The 21,693-nt window shown below is 38.0% G+C and overlaps 1 protein-coding gene and 1 long non-coding RNA gene across 2 annotated transcripts in view; both read left to right on the top strand.

Moving 5' to 3' along the window:
- Window positions 1–1,637: 1,637 nt before the first annotated feature.
- Window positions 1,638–6,754, top strand: LOC132845304 (uncharacterized). The gene is made up of 3 exons (XR_009648410.1): window positions 1,638–1,977; window positions 4,200–4,307; window positions 4,505–6,754. It is a non-coding gene; the product is annotated as an uncharacterized LOC132845304 (long non-coding RNA).
- Window positions 6,755–20,576: 13,822 nt separating this feature from the next.
- The window catches only part of dpyda.1 (dihydropyrimidine dehydrogenase a, tandem duplicate 1), a 127,864-nt gene continuing 126,747 nt past the window's right edge, over window positions 20,577–21,693 (top strand). The window contains exon 1 of the mRNA XM_060870159.1: window positions 20,577–20,932. Within this exon, the coding sequence (XP_060726142.1) occupies window positions 20,894–20,932 (39 nt within the window). The 5' untranslated portion in view covers window positions 20,577–20,893. The remainder of the gene's footprint in view (window positions 20,933–21,693) is intronic.

Raw genomic sequence — 21,693 nt, forward strand, 5'->3', positions numbered from 1 at the left:
CTGCAGAGAGCTCCCTGCCTTGCTTTTGCTTCACTTCATTTTAAGTCTTCGGCTTTGCTGTTTGTCACTTGGCATGATTAGCTCTTGATAAAGAATTATGGGCTGTTCCCCTGTAATTGCTGCGTGCGCCTTCTCAATAAGGATTGGTTGCCTGGAACAATAAAGGCCCTGCTGCTCAGTCAATCAACTGGTCAACAGGGGGCAGTAGATGGCTGTCTTTGGCATGAAATTCACTATGTCTGATTTCTTTGTCTGCTTTGTATTATAATCCAATAACCAGTTAGAGCAGTTTTCTTTTCATTTATCCTGAATATAGATATGATTTGTATGTATTCACCATTGGGGGAAAAATTGCATTTACAAATAAATGAGTGCACATTGGGGCTATCAGATTTATTTCTTTTTTTTTAAACGATGGAGAGTTGTATTCATTTTTGTGGCTGAACACACCACTTGCTGTTCTTCATCCAGGCTCTGCAGCATTTCAACCATGTACCTGTTTGATAGCATTTTAATAGAGATTAATCTGTGTAGTGTCAAACGCAGAAGACATTGTGCTGCACAAGGGGGAAAAGAGACCTGCTGTGTGTGTATGTGTGTGTGTGGTGTTAACATTTTCACAATACTCTGTTACTTACATGGAAGAGAGAGGAAGAGAGAGAGAGAAAACAGCTCCCTTTCAAATCATTTTAGGCTTCCGTAATCGGAAATGTCAGCTTCAAAAGTCAGTCCCATTGTGGGAAGTTAAAAGGCTTGTTGGCATTAAGGCAACCTTACATCATTCTGAATGAAATTAGGTGCATTTGAATGGGGTTTTCCTTTTTCTTCAGTTCAGGGAAAGTCTCTCGTTCTTCCTTTTCTCCCTTTTCACAAAGGATTTCTTTCCATTTTAGTCTTTTAATGCTGTCAGTCTGAAAGACTTACAGCCACTCCATATGCCTGCTGTTGACATGAGCATGAGTGTTATTTTTCCTATAAGAAGACAGGATCAGACTGCATAATGTGTTACATTTCCCTTTTTCATGACCAGCTATGCAGTGTCACTTAACACATGCAGCTGGGAGAAGTGTGGGAGGAGTGTGTGAGTGCAGTCATTTTCCCAATGGTGGTTTTTTGTTGTTGTTGTTTTTGATTGTGTATTAACAGTGATGCTGTGGAGTGGGGCTGGGGTCATGCTCCGTTTGGGAAGTCAGGACAGGGAGCCTGTGGAGCATGTAGCATGCCAGATCTCCCTCAATTAATCCACCATTAGAAGTCTCGAATCCACAAGTCAGTGAGCTTGGGAAGCGTGTGTGGCTCAAATCTAATTATTTTCTCCTTTCCTCTGAGGTAGGAGGGGTGAGAGAGAGAGAGAGAGAGAGAGAGAGAGAGAGAGAGAGAGAGAGAGAAATGGCAGTATTTAAAAAAAAAAAAAGCTACAAGGCTGTGGACCGACACTGGATGGATTTTTTTCTCTCGTTCCCTCTCCTCCCATCAGTCACTCACTCAGACCCTCCTCTCTCTCTCGCTCTCTCTCTCTCTCTTTCACTCTCTGTCTCTCCCCCCCTTTTCTGTCTCCCTCACTCCCCTCTCTATCTCCCTCTCTCACACACGACAAACACGCACACACTCTCCTTTCTCTGTCATGGTCTCTCACTCTCTCTCTCTCTCTCTTTCTTGCGCTCCCTCTCTACCTTGCTCTCTTCTGTGCGTGTAAGTTCATTCGCTGTGTCAAGCAACAACTGGCTCAGGAGTGAGAAGTGGGCTTTTGATCCTCTTTATCGAGCATCCCGGTGAGGATGCAGCATCCGCATCCACCTGTACACCCTGGGACTGCCTTGCTGCCTCATCGCCTCTCTCTCTCTCGCTGTGGCTCTCTAACTGTATCGGAGGCACTGCGGAGAGCTGGTGCTCTGCTATACTGACCATATCACAGGCAGAAATCTCACGCAGCAGACGCTCTGCAGGAAACAGACACTGGACCTGAGGGCTGGGAGGGTAAGTGACTTCCACACATGTGGACATCTCCATCGCATCACTTTTAGGTCCAAAAAAAAAAAAAAAAAAGCATCCTGAAATTTCTAGCTTTTAATATTTGTGTTTGCAGCTTTGGCACAAAAAAAGGATTCTTTTTATTTCCATTGATTTCACCTCCTATTTTTGTTTTGTGTCTTTTATTTTGTGTGTAGTCGTGATCCTTATTTGTGCAATGCCCCATCTAGAGCGCTCCTGTCAAGAGTATTGTGCCATATTACCATATTCATGGGCTCTTTGCAATTAAATCGCAATCAGTAAAGGGTCCAGCCAGAAGTGTTTTTTTTTTTTATGTGGGGTGGAATAGGGCACCACGGAGCTCTCATGGAGAGAGGCAGTGAAGTGGAGGTGAGGCAGAGAATACAGATTCATTCAGCGATGTTCAATGCTAGACTGAAAAATATCTCTCTTTTTTCTTTTTTTTCCCCCTGCAGTCAGGCTACTGTGTAGTTCCATTATAAACATACAGAGTTGTAGTTACATAGAGAGGAGGGTAAGGATTCAACAAAATAATGGAGGAGAAAAAAAGAAAGCATTGGTTGGGAGGAAAGATTTGCGTGCACCCAGAGGAACTTTGAAGATAAACAGAAATAGATCTGCATGGAGGGGCATTGATTAATTCTCACAGTTGGTGATGGGAGGAGAATCCCTGACTGCTGTGTTGAGTTAGAGAGTGTGTGATGTCTCAGAGATGGAGAGGACAAGAGAGAGAGAGAGCCCTGGGGCTGGAATGCTGGGTGAGCGTTACCCTGCATCAGGGCAGCTTTATATTTGTGTTTGTGTATATGTGTGTGTGTGTGTTTGAGAGGTCCGTCCGTTGTTTAGCGGGCTGGGGGTCTTTGAGACTGGGATAAGAGAGCAGAAGCCTGCTACAGCATCCGTGATGCTCTAGAGCTGCTTTTGTTTTGTTCAGTGTTTCAGTTCATCTCTCTCTCTCTCTCTCTCTCTCTCTCTCTCTCTCTCTCTCTCTCTCTCTCTCTCTCTCTCCTTCGCCATCCATCTCCTCAACCTTTCTTTTATCTTCCTTTACTGGTATGTAGTAAGGGTAAGTTTGCTGTCTTACCGCTGTCTTGTTGGGTTTCTGCATTTGGTGTTAGCTTTCGTCAGTTAAAATGCTGTAATAATATTTTATTGATTGTATCAATATTGTGAACATTATTCCTTTTGGAAGAATAAGGTGGTAGAATATATAATTTCATTGCAATTTTTTTAATGTGGTCAGAATTTGATATTTAAATTAATTATTTTAAACTTAAAAATGCACCCTTATTTATTTATTGTTTAAAAAATCATTTTACATGTAAAATTTAAATTTACACGGAATCTGCCATTTTCTCTTTTTTTTTCTGTTGAGTCCAAATATTTAAAGAACATTTTCATATTTATTTGATGCTGAAAATAAATCGAATCCTGCTTTCAGTAGCTGTCAGCAAATAAACAAAAAGAATAATGATTGAAATGTAGGCAGCATTGCCTGAATACTTAATCAGTAATATCAATTAAAACCGTAGATCAGTTCAATAGATTAAGTCATTTATATTCATGTGGAAAAAATTTTTTTTCATTCACAGCTTTAAATACTGGACATTATTAATCATGTTTGTCTTTGAACTTTAAGTTTTAAACTATTACAGTTAACATGGGAGAATTTCACTTGAACCAAATTAACACTACAATTTACACAAAAATGTCCAAAGTATTTTTTTTAAGTATTTGTTAAAGCCCACACATGCTGTTTACACCACTATACACATTATCTTTGTCTTGCTTTATCTGTAGCCTAAAGCCTAAATTATTTTATTTTATAAAGTCATTTGTTTAATAAAATGAAAAATAGAACGAAATTTCACAAAAATATACTTTGTGTGTGTGTGTGTGTGTGTGTGTGTGTGTGTGTGTGTGTGTGTGTGTGTGTGTGTGTGTGTGTGAAAAAGAGAGAGGAGAGAGAGAGAGAGAGAGAGAGAGAGAGAGAGAGAGAGAGAGAGAGAGAGCTTCATTACAATACCTTTTACCATATAGAATTCTTCTCATGGTCTCATTGAACATTTTGTCTTTGGCTTTTGTCTCTCGGAGTTTTAGATAGATGGCACATGTGTAAAGGGCTGGACACAGTAATGTGTAGGGAGGCTTGAAAGGTCACAATCTCTCCACTGAACCCTAACCTCCTTCTGTCTATTTTCCAGCAGGACGGATTCAGTGGGATTTTGCGTATGGCATAGAGCTGGAGAGCAGCTCATGTATTGGTGCTGAAAGAACACAGCATGAGCCGGGTGCTTAAATCCTCTGCGGTCCAGGTAAGTGCTGTACAGAGATAGGTGAGGGGCGGCGCAATCCATCACCTCCCCAACACACCGCCCCCCCCGACTCTAATGCTGCTATATAATACACACTCTTCATCTGACAGGCACGCACTGTTGTAAGACAAAGCTATTGCCACACATGTACTCTCAAGCATGGATTGAAAAATGCACTTGTCGATTTCTGTTTGCAGAAAGACCATTGATGGGGCCTTGCCTTGTGCCGCAAATCATCTTCAATCAGTTGTTTTGAAAGGCCTTGGCGTTTGCCAAACGGCTGAGGACAATGCTTGCGATTCCGCTATTGCTTTCTCCTTAGAAAGACTCTCTTCGGTGACGGGTATTCTTGGGTGGATAATACGGATCACGTTGTTATTGCTTAAGAATACGCGTAGTCGAGGAGAGTCATGTCGGCGGTGACGGCAGGAGACTAGAGAGAGCACAGAGGCCAGAGAGCCCACCTGCCCACCACACACACCCACCCACACACACACCCACAACCACACACATACACACTACCAAAGCTCACACTCAGGTCATTTAAGCAAGCAGACAGATCTTATGTTTCTGTGAGTGATATATGTGTTGTTGAGTATCTCCAGACAGGGCTTGTTCACCATGTAGCCTTATACCTCGACAAAATGAAAATCTGTTTGATGTAAAAAAAAAAAAAAACTAAAATGATTTTCAATCACCATCTGCACCCGTGATTATTCTGCCCAGCATTTCTATCAGTACATAAGCTCATAGACTACATTATTTTTTTTTGTTTCAATTTTAGGTTCTTATCCTTGTGTGTATTGGTAAAAGGGATAGCGTTGCCCATATTCTACGGCATTTATTATCTGTCCTTAGGACCACACACTGTTCACTTCCCACTCCAGCTTTTTTCATGCAAATTGATTTAGAAATGACATTTATCGTGTGGGGTTCCCACATGCAAGCCTACCGCACCACGAGGGCTGACAAAAAAATGTCCACCAAGCCAACGACAGCTCAATTTATGCGCTCGAAAGAAGAGTTAGTGGAAGAGAACACACAGCAGATAAACAATTACCACAGCCTTAGATTGACTACAGCTCTGCTTTCTATGTAGCCGCACACATATCATGAATATGTATCAGTCAGCGCATATGATGGTGCATTCTAAAGTCTAACACCCATGAAAATCCATTTAAGCAGCATAATAGGATCTACTTGATCTACTTGACATGCTAAATCTTATAAATATACATGAGGGGTTTTTTTTTGGCAGGAACGTATTTTTTCTTATTTTTAAATCCCACATAAGAATAAAGAAACAATGTTATTCCAAGAGGAATAAAATGTGGATATATTAACAGGGAGGATTTTTTTTTTATAAAAATCAGCAAACAGTCCAATTTACTGTTAATTATCATTAAGCACATTGAAATGACACATTAGCATTTCAGACAGACTAAAGAAAACAATTCAGTGGCTCTCCTCTTGATCACCCTGTAATTATCATTCTTTTGGCTGTGCTTTAATGAACAGAGTGGAAGAAGCTTGTAAGTACATGTTATGGCCTTTTACCACTAGGGTACCCACACAACTGAAAAATTATATGTCTGATTCACTATATTTTCTGCTTCCTGGCATAAGTATAGGTTTGCTTTAAGAGAACCATTTTAATTAATTGTAAAAAGACTTATTTAACTAAACAAGAGATTTAAAAAAAAAAAAAAGCACCACAATGTTTCATTATGTGCTTATTTTTATTACTCCTACTTATTTATATAAGTAATTCAAGGTGAAATTGATCAGACATATATTTAATAATCACTGTGATCGTAGCAGCAAAAGGAAATAACACATTGATGTATCCTAGCTCTTTTGAACCACACTATAAATACCCTGGGCATGCAGAGTTTAATACATAACACTAGAAAATAATTCTCAATATTCTAAATCATCCAAATTAAAAAAGATAAAACAGCATGCATGCTGCAATCACAGACAAAAAAAAATCACTGAGCTGAGATTCCCATCCCCCTAAAACACCAAGATATCTGTTTTTTATTGATTATCCCTGCTACTGATTATATGCTTTATAATTTGGCCATTATGTCATATTCATTACATTCATCACAATGTTCTCCACTGAAACATATTCTAGTAAAAAAAAAATACATCCTACAACGATGATGTCATTTACATTGATTAAAATGTTTTAATAGGACAGTTTTTTCTTGTTATGAATTCAGATTTGATTTAATACTGTTGATAAATAACCTCAATGAGTGGAACGATATCACTTGGCCTCTTCTGTTGGCATAATTCAAATGACCTCTGTCTGATTGCACTTTGGAGAATACTGTGTTTATATACCGCAAGGAACCTCGAACACAATGTACTTTAATGCCTTTTATATTTACATGTTTCTATTTTCCTCCTGTTATAAATAAAGCTGTATTCAAGTGAAATTTATGCATTTGGATATTTTGTCTCATGTGAAGGACGCTGTTTTTTAATTTAAAGAATCAGAGACTTGCTGTAGTAGTATTAGTGATAATAATAATAATAATAATAATAATAATAATAATAATAATAATAATAATAATAATAATAATAATAATAAATACATTAGTTTTAGTATTTTATTCTATTAATTTCTAAATTTTTAATTTTATGTTCACAAATTAAATATAATTTAAAAATATGTTATAAATTACCTGAGAAGCAAATTCCTAATAAATACATTTCTAACAAATAAAACATTAACGGCTAATTTTTCCCAAAACGCAAATCGGCTCTTTATGTTTTTGAATCCGGTGAGATTTTTTTAGATAAATTTTATGATTATACGTACATAACGATTTCGATGTTCTTATCACAGTTGGGCAGATTATCACTGTTTATCCTGTTTATTCTAACTGTGGCCTAAGCTCTTCTGCCTGCTTCATCTGCACTAATCCATTTACACTCCAGAGCGTAGCTCACTAGCCAACACCTACTCTAGCTTGCCTGCTCTGGCCTAACACATGCTAGGAGAAGCACATTTACATGAATATATATTCTCTGTCAAACCCTATCTGTGCTCATCTTTCACACATAAGCTAAGACTGGTCAGTCAGTTTAAGAGCCAGGTTCATTTGCCAAAATCAACAAGGAATGATGTTTAAAACTGTCTGCTATTCAATCCTGATTTGAAATGAATATAATTTAAAAAATGTCAAATTATTCCATATAATTATATGAGCTATTTTATTTTTAAAAAAATGTAAATAAATACGCCAAAAAATTAGTCTAGTGCAGAGCTTAAAAATGTTTTGTTTTTCCTTGGGATGGATCAAGTGGATATTCTGAAGATTTTAGACAATTCATGAAAGGCCGTAAAATTTCTAAACACTACTATAACAGTGCGAAATTAGGTTATTAGGTCATAAAGTCATTTTTTTTCCAGAACCTTTTGTAAATTAAACTATGCATCCTTAATTATTTAAGATGCTATTAGACTAATGGGGTTTTAGAGCACACACAACAGATCAATCAGAGGAAATGATTATGGGACAGTAGCGTGCATCTTCATGAATTGTCCTCTCCTCTGCTTACCCTCCACACCACTATCCCCATATCCTCTGGAGCTTCCTGAATGCTTCATATCACCTCCTACCTATTCATATGTCCTCATTTTTTATTTTTATTTTTCACCTACATACAGCATGAATCATCCAGTCACAGTGTTTACTAATAAGAATCCATTTGAGGACTCTTCAGCTCGATCATTATGTTTTCAGCTCATACAAGGGGAGAACCTAAACACCTTTAAGTACATTATATTATGGGAGTTCTAGTATATAGCCATGTGTACAGCTCTAATGATTCCCTATCTTCCCTCGACTTCCTTCAGGAACATAATGTGGTTTCTGCAAATAAGATCTGCAGCATTAATCAATTGGAAATGTGCTGCATTAGCGAGCTGCATTTCCGACGGCTGCCTCCCCTCAGCAGAACACAAAGGCACAGGCAGACATTAAGTTCATATCCTCGGGCTTATTGACTCTTAGAACGGGCGCACATCATCATTATACTGATTCTAAAAGCTGATACCACACATTAAAGTCCATTACATTAATTATGTGCATGCTACCTATTTTTAGCTTATGTGCTTGCATGTGTTTAACCAGGTTTATATAAGAGGACCTTGTGTACTTTATCGATTTATTTCATGTTAGTTTGGCCGGTCCAACCCAGAGGTGTTTTTACTAAGAGCGTTCCGCCTGCTGGAGCTAAGGTTCATTTAAATAGCAGTGTATGAAATGTATCCACATCAGTGCTTCAGAGATAGTACCAAAGCAATATATTTAAAAAGCAATTTATTTACCTAGGATTGGAGATTGCACAGATTGAATGGAGGAGTCAGATCCACTGCTTCTAAACTCTCCATGGACACCACTCATCTCATTCTGGTGCGATTGCTCTCTCTCTCTCTCTCTCTCTCTCTCTCTCTTTCTCTCTTCACTCTTTTATCTCACCCCACTTCACAAACTCTTGTGACTAATATTTCTCCACCAGGAGTTTGAGTAAAAACCATTTCAGCTTGGAAAATCCCCAGCAGTCTCGAGAGAAGTGACTGGAATGAGTTGAAGGATGCTTAATGCTGAACTGAAACTTTTTACTGTAATAAATAATTAAATAAATAAAATACACAACCCAAAAAAAAGCAAAGTCATTCCATCAGACACGTGTATTTGTTTTCGCAATTTCTACACCGTTAGCTCTAACAGGAGATGCACTTTTATGGACATGCTTGAAACTGTGAGTTCATGTGTGAGAGTGTGTGCAGCATTGAAGACTAGTTTGAGGTGAATGAAGGTGATAATTCATGAATGAGGCTCTTCATTCATCTGCTCTGCTCACACTGCTGTGTAAACCATGGTCTCTCCAAGGATGCATGCTCTTAATGAGGGCCTGGCCTCCTGAGCTAACACCTCCTAAAGAGAGAGAGAGAGAGAGAGAGAGAGAGAGAGAGCAAGAGAGAGAGAGAGCGCAAGAGAGAGAGAGCGCAAGAGAGAGAAAGAGAGAGAGATTAATCAGGATGATTAATCAGATCACCTTAATGCTCGATGCCCCCTAGGGCCCCTCCCTCACACTTCAGACTGAGGCTCTTAAGTATATCTCTCTCATAAACGCTCATACTCAATCTTATTGCAGAGCATCATTGTCAAGATGGGGGACAAGAAATAAATGTACATTTGCAGGACAAGTGGAAGCTACAAGACCCCCTCCTCGCGCTCTCTGTCTCAGCATTACTGATCGGGAATAATCAGTACCAGCATAAGATCGTTCCAGGTCTGCCTCTGGGCTTAGAGAGATCTTATTGCACAGTCAGGTCACTTTTATTGCCAATTCACTTCATCCCTAAATGAGGCTCGTTGTGATGAAATAGGATGTATGTCCTTGATCGCATTTTAATGCAGAAATGTTCATTAGTTGGGAAAACTTTGTTGCTCTCATGCATAATATTTTATACGATATAGTGAGATAAAATATACTACCCACACTTCTATAATAGCTTAAATTAGTCATTATGGTAAAAACGTTATGTGCTTTTTATTCCTAATATATGTCATTTGTCATTTTATTCAGTACAAAGTGTTAAAATCTAACCGCACAACAATGAATGGGACATTTTGCTCTTAAATAAGAAAATATTAAGCAGCAAACACAGTTAATTATACTTGATTGCGTTTAAGAAAAATTTCTAATTCATCTTAATCTCTAGAAAGCACTCTCACTCAGAGTAGTTGGAAATGGATTTGTTTATCACATTAGAGTAAGATTGTTGTGTACGGTCTCCTGGTTGTTCCACTTTGTTGGCTACAGTGAAAATACAGCGATGTTTTCTGGTGTGTCATTCAAATGCAAAGCAGGGCCATCCACACGCTTGCCCCAGTCTCCTGTTATCTACTGAGTCTCAAGACACTGAGGAGAAGCTTGCTGATGTGTGAATAGCTTTACCATGTGCAAAGAGCAACAGAAGAATTTGCTTGCCATTGTAGCACCATGAGGACTCCTTTGAGGGTAAAAGAAAGCGCCGGTGAGAAAGAAAAGGCGATTGTATATTCAAATTCTAATATTACATTAGAGACATGCTGGTGTGCAGACAGCTAGCATGATCTTTAGTTGCCTCAACAATATAATTCTGCATGCGATCCTACCTATTTCTCAAATATGAACACTGATAATATAGTTATTGTTGCATTATTATAGATCATAAGCAGGAATGCCAGGAAATATAGGGACCTCCTGAAAAATCCAGAAGAATTTCAGAATATATTTAATGTAAATGAAATGCAATATGAGCTTGAGGGGGGTTAGAATTTCTAGATATGGTTTCAACCTCTATTAAATTTTCATCGACAACTCAGGTACATATTTTGTCTAACTATGCGCATTTGATATTAAACAAGTGTAGCCACTTTTTTCAGCTAGCTATTCGTGTCTATGTAGTGATGTGGCATACTGTAGAGAGGAAGTGGAGCTCCTCAGTCAGCTTCCTGAATGGAGAGTGGTACAATGACAATACTCCAAGGGGACTCTCTCTCTCTCTCTCTCTCTCTCTCTCTCTCTCTCTCTCTCTCTCTCTCTCTATCCATCCAGTATGCAGCCGGCCTTGATCCAGTCCATAGACAGAAGGCAGCCATTTGGAACTCGCTTATTTAGTATTGCATTATGGATGATACATGAGTATGATGTTCTCTCAGGCCAAGATGTTACAGTGGTTAATCTTGATGTTGGGTGCTGATACCAACATCTCCAACACCAACACCATCACCATCACCACGATCACCATCACCATCATCATCATCATCATCATCATCATCATCATCATCATCATCATCTTCACTCACTGGGTGTGAATGAGTTACTGGGCCAGCCTTCACACATTGACGCTTTTGCTGTTGAACATGATCAAGATAAAATAAAAACCTCTGGAAAACAAGCAAACAAAAACGGATCACTGATACAAATTTCTTTTCAATAATTGTTGAATTACTCGCTAGTTCTGATTTGTGCATGCATTATATTATTCAATACATCACTGTCGAAACTATTCGAACGCCAAAATCGAGCCCTTTGCCTTTCTTAATCAAATTCAAAAGGAATAAAAAAGGAACTAAACACAGAGGTATAAAAAAATTACTTTGTCTTCGCTTGTTCTGTTTTAAAGTCGTAATTACAGGTGAGCACTTTGTCATAATGAGAGCATGACAAAATGACCCATCGCTCTTTCCCAGGTTAAACACTGGCAGATGGAGACTGTCGACAGCTTAGTTTGTGTGCAGAATTAATTAGCAGTTATGGCAGCTGACACATGAGTTTCACACTGACCTGCAGTTAAGAATAACACTTCATTTTGGAGTATTTGCAAGAGCTGTCCATCTTATTGGCAACAGCCCAAGCTGGCTAATTTATAATTAATGTTTATTCAGTCTCTGTGGTATAGTAAGAATAAGGTGGAAATCCGAGGAAGCTAAGAATGGACAGAGGGATGCTGTTCCCAGAAATATTGGCAATAGCTAAAATATTTCTTATACACAGTGTGTGGGGTTCGTATGAGGACACAGTGTGACTGGAGGATTGGGTGAAAATGCTCTCTGTTTTCTTTATCCAACAATGCAGTAAGAGAGCTGAAGAGGTGGCTAGATGAAGGGAAGGGCAAGCATTTTCTCCACCCAAAGTGCAAATGTTGCGGGTTATTTCCATGAAGTTTCATCATGGTTGCAGCCAGGATTCTCTACTCTCTGCTAATCTGTTGTTCTGCACCAGAGCGCTGGTTGCTTGGCAGGAATGTCCTGCAACTCCAAACACTGGAGTTTTTAAGCTGCTGTGTACTGGAATTGAACAGTGTGTGCGTGTGTGTGTGTGTGTTAAAGAGAGAAAATCACTTTGTGTCAGTTTGTGTGGAACTTATTTAAGGTACTGTATTTGTTTAAAAATCTTACTAACAAGCGATATTATGCCTATTGCAAAACAAATTATAAATAATTATTTAAAATCGACTGATTGAGATATTTAGACACGTTGGTGTCACAATCCTACAGTAAGTCTTGTATGTATCTGTTGTATTACTATATGTTGAACAGAAACACACAAAGAAGCTGATTGTCCTAAAGTTAACAATGACCATTTTGTTGCTGTTCAATGATAAGAAATTCATGAATTCTGGAAAAGTGCAAGAAAAGTAAATAGCCTGGAGTGAATTTGTGAAATATAAATGTGCTGTGAGTGTTGAATACAGGCTTCCATTACTGTGCTCTTTGTTAATTAGATGCCATTTTTATTGCCAGCAGCCTGTGGGCTCCCTGATGGACTGCTGTAATGATATTTGAGTCTATAAATAAAACATTTAAGCCAACAGTTAAATCCTGTCTGACCTTATTGGTGTGTATTGCAGCCACAAGGCCATGGAGATGCTTCTTGTTTTTGTGTAAAAAAAAAAAAAAAAAATCTCTGTTAACGTTAAAATATTGCTTACTTTATCCTTATTAGTCTTCTTGTTATGTTTGAAAAATTCAATACTATAATCAGTTCAAACCAATTCTGTTATTATCTGGCATGCTCAGTTATTACAGCAGATACACGCATACTTTCATCACAAAGATTTGAGCCCGCCTGCACCTTTTGTTCCTTGCGCGTCCTGCTGAGGGCAGATAGAGCTCTGACCAAAATTACTGATGAAGTGCCATTCTGTCATCCGGAGAGATCAACTCCTCAGTAGCGCAACTCAGACACAGCTGCAGGAGCCTCTTATATTGCAATAAGCTCTAATCCTATTGTTTGATCTAATTATTTCACTTGCAAGGCTCCGCTGACGAAACCAATGAGAAAGAGCAGATGAACCGTGTTCTGTCTCACCATACAGCCTTGCTGACTCGCTGACAGACAGAAACTGCCAGACAGAAAGACAGTAAAAAGAAGTACTGGGCGATGAAGTCACGTAGCCTTTAGATATTATCCAGGTAACAATGAGAGATTACATCATATCAGCTAGCATGAATTCTTCATTGTCTCTTATTGATTTCTTTAGCAGTGAGCGTCTATTGTCCAGAGCGCAAAATGGAAAGCCATTGAACTTGAAGGATAAAGCATTTATGACAGTCAAGGGATTTGCGAGACACTCATGAAGAAAGAAAGGCTTCTACAGAACAACAGTAATAGAAATACACCTCTGGGTTCGCCCATGCATCTTTCTCATGAGCAAGACGAACCCTAAAGATGTGTTTTGTGGCCTGTGGGCACTGAACAGCCTGTGTACCTGAGCAAATGCTCTCCCAGAGCATCTGAGATAATACACAGATGAGTCAGAAGAGAGCAGAGGGCTGCTGGAGGTGAGTATTGATCGGTGGGGGCCACAGACTCACTCAGGACGATGGGACACACACTCTGAACTGCGCAAATCAAGGTAATTGTGATGGACCGAAAGCCAGCAATCGATGACTGATTACTCTGCTGAAACACAACATCTGTTTGCTGCCGCTCGCAGACAGATCACTTTGATAACATTTAATTATGTAAAGGGTCACTGGACCAATTAGATTACAGCTCAATTATCACAGAAAGTGGAATTGATAACAAAGGACAAAATAATAATTGCTTTACAAATAAGTGTTAATATATTTTAAGCTTTGCATGTAAGTGTTGGATGTTGTATGACATGTCACTTAGGTCATGACTAATAAATGTAAAGGACATCATCATAAATTATTATTGTGTATACATATTTTTACTCTGGTATAAATAAACACAGCGCACAAATATATAACACCTAAATTGATTTCAATGATTTTCTATATTAAATATCCTAATTGTTGTCAGTGCCATTAAAGCTCTCCATAGTTCATCCAGATTAAGACAGAATGGAATTTCTGCCCTAGACAGGCTCAGATGAGAATGTAATAATGCTGAAAGGTTATTTCTTTATTACACTAATTTATATTTATTTTTAAATACATTATTTCAAATGTCATATTCTTTGTGAAACAAATTGCACTGTTTTTGCGGGGGAAAAGCAACAAATAAACGGAACGTGCTTACACCCACACTCAGAAGAAAACACAGAGAAGATGCTGCCCAGGTGAGCAGGACATAGAGGACTTAAATGTACAGGGACACAAAGGGAACCAGCTCACCTGCTGATGATATGCCAGCTCAACCAGCCTGTGATTGTATCAGTAACTTGATGGTGGGAGTTAGTGAAGGAGAGAGAGAGAGAGAGAGAGAGAGAGAGAGAGAGAGAGAGAGAGAGAGAGAGAGAGAGAGAGAAGGAGAGAAGGAGGGGAGGTTGATGACAGTTCCCTGCAGAGGTGAAACTTCTCAAAGGCATCGAGAGGGAAGATGACACTTCATCCGCCATCATTTGATGGGACTCAGGGTGGGTTATGGATCCTGTCACACAGCCAAATAAAGTGAGGGGAAGCAGCCACGTCCCAGGGCGATTTTCCGCCCAAAGCCTACCCGTAAATGTCATCCATTATTGATAGGAAAAATGTTCAGGCTTATTAGTTTTAAAATGGACACATCTGGGAGGAATCTTCACACATAAAAGATGACACAGCCTTTCTAGAGCACAGCTTAATTTTAAATTAGTTAGTTCAGCATTTGTACATTATGAAATAGAGACCAGGCATATGAAGTAGCTGTAGAACTACACGGAAAAAGAGTTCATCTTTAGTCAGTGGTCTCTGTAAAGAAGTCAGTGTTCGAGGTTGTATGCAGCAGAGTCTGTGCTGGTTCTGCTCATTATTTTGTGGTTTAGAGACACAGCACTGCATCGACACCATTGTTCACAGCAGTGTGTAACTACATCCAATCATAGCTGAAAACTCGCTCATCAAAAAATATTAGATAAATATCAATATCGAGCAGAGGGATTCATTAAATTGTAAAGTCTAAATGTTGTTTATATCCTACTCTTTGGTTGTCATCAGGCCGTCCAATTTATAACAATTTTGTTCATTTTACAGTTTTAAAAAACTGTATAAGGTAAATAAAAATATACAACAAAAAATCTAACAGCAAACTGTTCAAACATTATTTGTGCCTGTTTTCTGAGCTAAACTAATGATAGTTAACAGTGTTTAAATGGTCCCATAAACACCCAGCAATCACTCAGAATAAGCAGTTAGCTGAGGGCTGAGATGGATTTCTCAATGCTGAAATACTGCTGAATTTAAAAGTCAGATGATGGGGAGAAAAAAAATTGCCAATTCTTCCTAATTTATTTTTCTACTCCAGAAGTTTAAATCTAATGGTACAGTCTTCATTTTCAACCGGGTGAAGATTCTGCTCGAAAGAAGATAGATGGGTACTTCCTGTACAGGCCAAAATCAGGGGCAGGTTTTATCATGCATGATTATTAGAAAAGGAATTAAAGGACTCAATTAGTTTGATGAAGTCATGAAATGTGCAATGTAATAAAATTTGTATGACCTGATTATAAATGTTCCCATTTCCAAGAAATAATGAGAAATTATTTAAAAATATGCAGACAACTTCACTGACTCAGTGAAGTGCAATCTTAAAGAGGGAATGATCACATTAAGCTGGAGAATGCTCTGAACATGGGAAAAGGTTCGTGAGGAATGGGATCTGATCAGGTATAATGTATCTTTACAATTAATTGTTTTAAATGCAATATTGTACCATCACATGATTTCAGACACTAATCCTGACATTTGTATACTGCAATAAAGCATAACAAATCAAACAAATTATTTTCTAATGTTTATATGCAGAGGTGGGTAGTAACGCGTTACATTTACTCCGTTACATTTACTTGAGTAAGTTTTTGAAAAAATTGTACTACTAGGAGTAGTTTTAAATCACTATACTTTTTACTTTTACTTGAGTAGATTTGTGAAGAAGAAACTGTACTCTTACTCCGCTACATTAGGCTACAATGATCTCGTTACTTTTCTTGTTACCTCTTTGGTATTCTACGCATCAATTTTAATGTTTTATTTTGACAGATAGAGAAACTTCCACTAAGGCTCTACCACGTGACTGTGTTTCACCAATCAAACGTAGTTGTACAGTCTCGTCACGTTAACATACTCAATCTCAGCGGCGGGACGCGTTAGTTAGTAACACAGCAGTTTTGTCGCGTTCAGCTGTTTCGAGTTTTTTTATGCGCTCAACTTTACTCAGCGCCGCAAGAACCGACAAACAGATGACGTCAGACGTGTCGTTTCTTGCAGCGCCGAACACACATATTTAAAGGGATAGTTCACTCAAAATGAAAATTCTGTCATCATTTACTCACTCTCATGTTGTTACAAACCTGTATAAATTTCTTTGTTCTGATGAACATGAAGGAAGATATTTTGAGAAACAAAAACAGCTTTGCAACCAGAAGCTTTAGCTTACCTGAAACTAAGGAAAGTACTAGAGGCTTCCTGAAATTAATTAAAGGAGTAGAGATGTATTTCATTATTATTGCCCTTTCATCAAGGTATCGAATGTGCAACAATCACAACACAAAAGAAATGAAGTGTGTGTGTGTGTGTGTGTTTCCTTCTGTTGTTCTGTCACTGGAGACACACACAGTTTATGAGAATTTATGGACTAAAAATTTCTAGCTATGGGATAGCTATTTCCGGCTATGGGATTTCTAGTTCTGCCTGGTAAAAAAGTATAAAGGTTTGGAAATTTGTGTTACTTGTGCATATTTATTTTTTATTTATTATTATTTTATTTATTAAGTACTTGAATTTACCTGAATGATTTTAATTTAAGCTATTTTGTAATTAGATAATTTACATTTATTTTATTGATTGGATGAGCCATAATTTGCCTAAAGATTATTTTGTATTTTTGTCTGTCTGATTGTTGTTGTGTTAAAAAAATAAATCAGACGTTACTCAACAGTTACTCAGTACTTGAGTAGTTTTTTCACCAAGTACTTTTTTACTCTTATTCAAGTAATTATTTGGATGTCTACTTTTTACTTTTACTTGAGTCATATTATTCTGAAGTAACAGTACTTTTACTTGAGTACAATTTTTGGCTACTCTACCCACCTCTATTTATATGTTTCTATCATTTACAGGAGTTTATTTACTACCATAAAGAAATCATGATCATTGCTGATAACAGTGCTACCTATATCAGTAAATGTTACACTGTATGGACTCTTGTGTTATTCATATGTTTAAAATTTCTAGCTACAAATAGAATCACAAACAGATTTTGTTATGAATTTATAATGTATCCAGTAAATTAGCAAAGATGTATTGCATGCAGCTACAAAAAAAAACCACAGAGTCTCACACGTGTAAATGGCAAAAATTTTAATACTGCACAGTAAAACGCTCCTAAAAGGATTCAGTGGCATTTTTAAGAGCCTGTTGAATATTATAAGCAGGGTGATTACGCTAGCAGTCATGTTTCTGAGGTCAGAAATACAGGCTACATATTTATTAGATTTATAATATTTTATATATAAAAAAGGAGATAACAGAATATTGACTGAGGCCATTGCTAACTTTGTGTAGTGGTTGGAAACGTGACCTAGATTTATTAGGGAAATTTTCTGAACAACAAATGTATCACGAGTGATATCAGGCAGTAAGCATCATGGCTCATAATGGCACGCAGTTCACACCTCTAGGCCACACGCCTATTTACATACCTCATGGGCTACCTTTATGTTGAATCAATAGAACTACTGTAAAGTGTACATATCTGGGTAGTTGACAGTAAGTTCTTCAGTAATACTTCCAAATTAACCTTCCAAAAAAAAAAAAAAAAAAAAAAAAAAAAAACAGAAAAAAAACGGAGATAAAGAAGAAAAAAGACTTGGCAAGAATCTGAAATAGCAGGTGAATAGCAGTGGCATCTTACAAGATAGAAACGTTAGACAGAGCATGAGAATTTAACAGCTAACTGGGTCTGGCTGCTCAAACAGTCACACAGCTTCTGTTATCTCAAGGGCCGATGCAGCTTAATTGTGAAATCCTAGACCAACGCTCACGACGGGTGAATTATGGGCATATGGGAATGTGTGAGCTATAACTGTAAGGAAATCTACCTGAATCTCATCTCTGATTTTGTTCAGTGAATGAATCATTTGCAAACTTTTATGAATTCCGAATATGAGTCGCATCTGTTATCTCTGTACATCCAATTTTAGATTATGGGTAGCTGTTAACATCTGCAGCCTGCATTGAATATTTTTGGCTGAACTTTATATATTTCATCTTCAGTAGAATGATCAGGCTTCTATCCCAGGAACACAGGAGTGTGAAGTGGGAACTCACAACGGAGGGGACACCAGTGCATCATTCATACCTAGTACGGTAGATCATAGACAATGCAATAGCATGTCCTTTTGGAGGTGAGAGGAAACCCACACAAACACAGGGAGAACATGCACAGACACTCCACGCTGCAGAGAGCAACCTGAGCTTGGGATTGAATTAGAGACCCAGGAGACTGCAATAATATCTGTTGTGTCACCATGCTGCCCCTTGCTAAGTAAAGTATGAGTGAAGTCATCCTTATTAGTTAAACTATTTATCATTTCGCCTAAACTGGAAATGTTACTGTCACTGTAGACTTGTACATTTAAATTTGTAATGGAATAAAGGGCATGATGATCACACTGAACACTCAGTACTAGATAATTAAAAGGTGTACTTTATTCTATTTTATTAAATTCATGTATGCGATTTTTGTGTAAATGAAAATATAATAAAAGCTGTGTTTTTGTTTTTAGTAGTTATTAGTAATAATAATAGTAAGTAATATATAATATATCCATGTACTACTGTGGAAGAATAGTGTGATGATTTATAATCCCATAATCTGGTTTCATCTAGAATGGAATGGGTTCCTCTCTCAGGGTTTCTTCCTTATATCATCTTAGATCAAATTGTCATTATCACCTCTGTGTTAATATATTGTTACTATTGTATAAATATACACTGCTGTTGTCATTGTGTAAATACACCTCTATAAAAATAAATATAAATTCCCTCCATCTTCTGTACTACTTATATTACACAGGGTCGCAGGGAACCTGGAGCCTATACCAGGCGACATGGGTGTCAATCCATTGAAGGGGACAATCACACACACACACACACACACACACACACACAACAGACAATTTAGACAAGCTAATCAGCCTGCAACTCATGTCTTGAGGAACAAACTGAAATACCCAAAGGACCCCACATAAGCTTGGGGAGAACATGTAAACTCTGTGCATGTAGAACAGTAATAGATTCTCCAACCCTGGAGATGTGAGGTTAACCACTAAGCCTCCTTGCCCTGTAAAACTGAAGTGAACTGGAAAATAAGTTAAATGAATTCACAGAACTGACACTGGCTGAAGATCTATAGTCACAGGTAACCGCCAAGGCTCTTTGTATTCAATTAGACAGACAGACAGACAGACAGACAGACAGACAGACAGACAGACAGATAGACAGACAGACAGACAGACAGACAGACAGACAGACAGACAGACAGACAGATAGATAGATAGATAGATAGATAGATAGATAGATAGATAGACAGACAGACAGACAGATGCATACATACATACATACATACATACATACATACATACATACATACATACATATATACATACATACATGCTTTTTGATCCCGGAGGAAATTCAATTATACTTCAAACCTAATATTGAAATATTTTTGAGGTTTTAACAGGTTAGAAGGTTTAAACAGGTTAGAGGGATTAACAGGTTAGAGGGTTTAACAGTTTAGAGGGTTTAAACAGGTTAGAGGGGTTAACAGTTTAGAGGGTTTAAACAGGTTAGAGGGTTTAACAGTTTAGAGGGTTTAAACAGGTTAGAGGGTTTAAACAGGTTAGAGGGGTTAACAGGTTAGAGGGGTTAGCAGGTTAGAAGGTTTAAACAGGTTAGAGAGGTTAATAGGTTAGAAGGTTTAAACAGGTTAGAGGGATTAACAGGTTAGAGGGTTTAAACAGGTTAGAGGGTTTAAACAGGTTAGAGGGGTTAACAGGTTAGAGGGTTTAAACAGGTTAGAGGGGTTAACAGGTAGTGTGAACAGTCTGTGTATCTGGTACAGTGTACACTTTGGTGCACTATTTCACTATGGTTTTGTGTGGTTTTTTTTTTCTTTCCTCTCTGTAAATGATCCTCACAATGATGGTCATTGTCATGTTGAGCCTCTGGCGCTGTCAGTACTCACACTCACGCGCGCACACACACACAAACAAACCACCGCCCTGTGTATCAACAGTCCAAAGTTTACTCCTGAACTTTCTCTAGTCCCACTTGAGATTACTAGACCTTTCCCCCACTCTTGCTTCTTATAACCGATAGTTGAAGGCTTTAACAGTAAAGTCGTGCAAGTTTTGGCTCATTTCCAGACTCTCCGATCTACGAAAGGACGGCTTCCTGAAATAAGAAGAAAAGACGCTGTGTGTGTGTGTGTACTGGAGTCTGCTCCATACTCCAGCTTTAACCGCGCCACAGAGCTCGCTGGATTTCAACACTGCCTTTTTAAAACCCTTCGTTTTTTAATTTTTGATATTTTCTGAGCGGTTTTGATTCCTCGAAACAAATATGGCTAGAATGCTGAGCAAGGACCTGCCGGATATCGAGGTACTGTAGACACACTGCACTGCTGTCTGCTTGTTTACGCATCGCCATGTTTGTTTATTTTCTGCACAGCTGATAGAAAATATATAAACACGCTGCTTTAGTTAGCGGGATATTTCTATATGTTCTAAAGCCTGCAGCTCTGTCTTAATGGTTTCATATCTAATGCTTTCATGCCTTATATTTAGCGTTTAAAAGTCAAATGAAGTTTGCTAAAAGTTGCTTAGCACAGAATAATGACCTGTCTCACATGATCTGTATTTCTTCCCTTCTCAGAGTCATGCATGTGTTTCTGTAGACAAGGAGAGATGTGAAGCAACAGCTTTGTTTACTATAAAACCCATAATAACACCACTGTAATTATTCCTTACTTTGGCTTTTCTCAGACAGTTTACTCATCTTTTAATGAAGACATATATTTTTGCTCATTTTTAAGTGGCTTACTCATATTTTTCATGAAGCTCTGAACCATTCATTTTCTAAAAAAAAAAAAAACAACAACAACAAAAGCTATTAAAAATATAAAGAAATTAATAGTATTGCGAGTTGTTCCAGTTTCCTAAAGTGCTTTGTTTACTGTGTTTACTGTTTACTTTTCTCCATTCATGTGAGTCACGTGCTCCTTGCTTTGTCCACAGAGACCTTCAGGAGTAAGTGTTGAAAGATGCAGCCTATCATTGTAACTCAGCACACACACCATTCTGCTTCACAGCAATACTTTGGCATCAAAATGTGATTTGATGAGTATAACTTGGACTGAATTC

This window comes from Tachysurus vachellii, chromosome 5 (assembly GCF_030014155.1).
Source record: "Tachysurus vachellii isolate PV-2020 chromosome 5, HZAU_Pvac_v1, whole genome shotgun sequence".
In the NCBI taxonomy this organism is placed as follows: domain Eukaryota; kingdom Metazoa; phylum Chordata; class Actinopteri; order Siluriformes; family Bagridae; genus Tachysurus; species Tachysurus vachellii.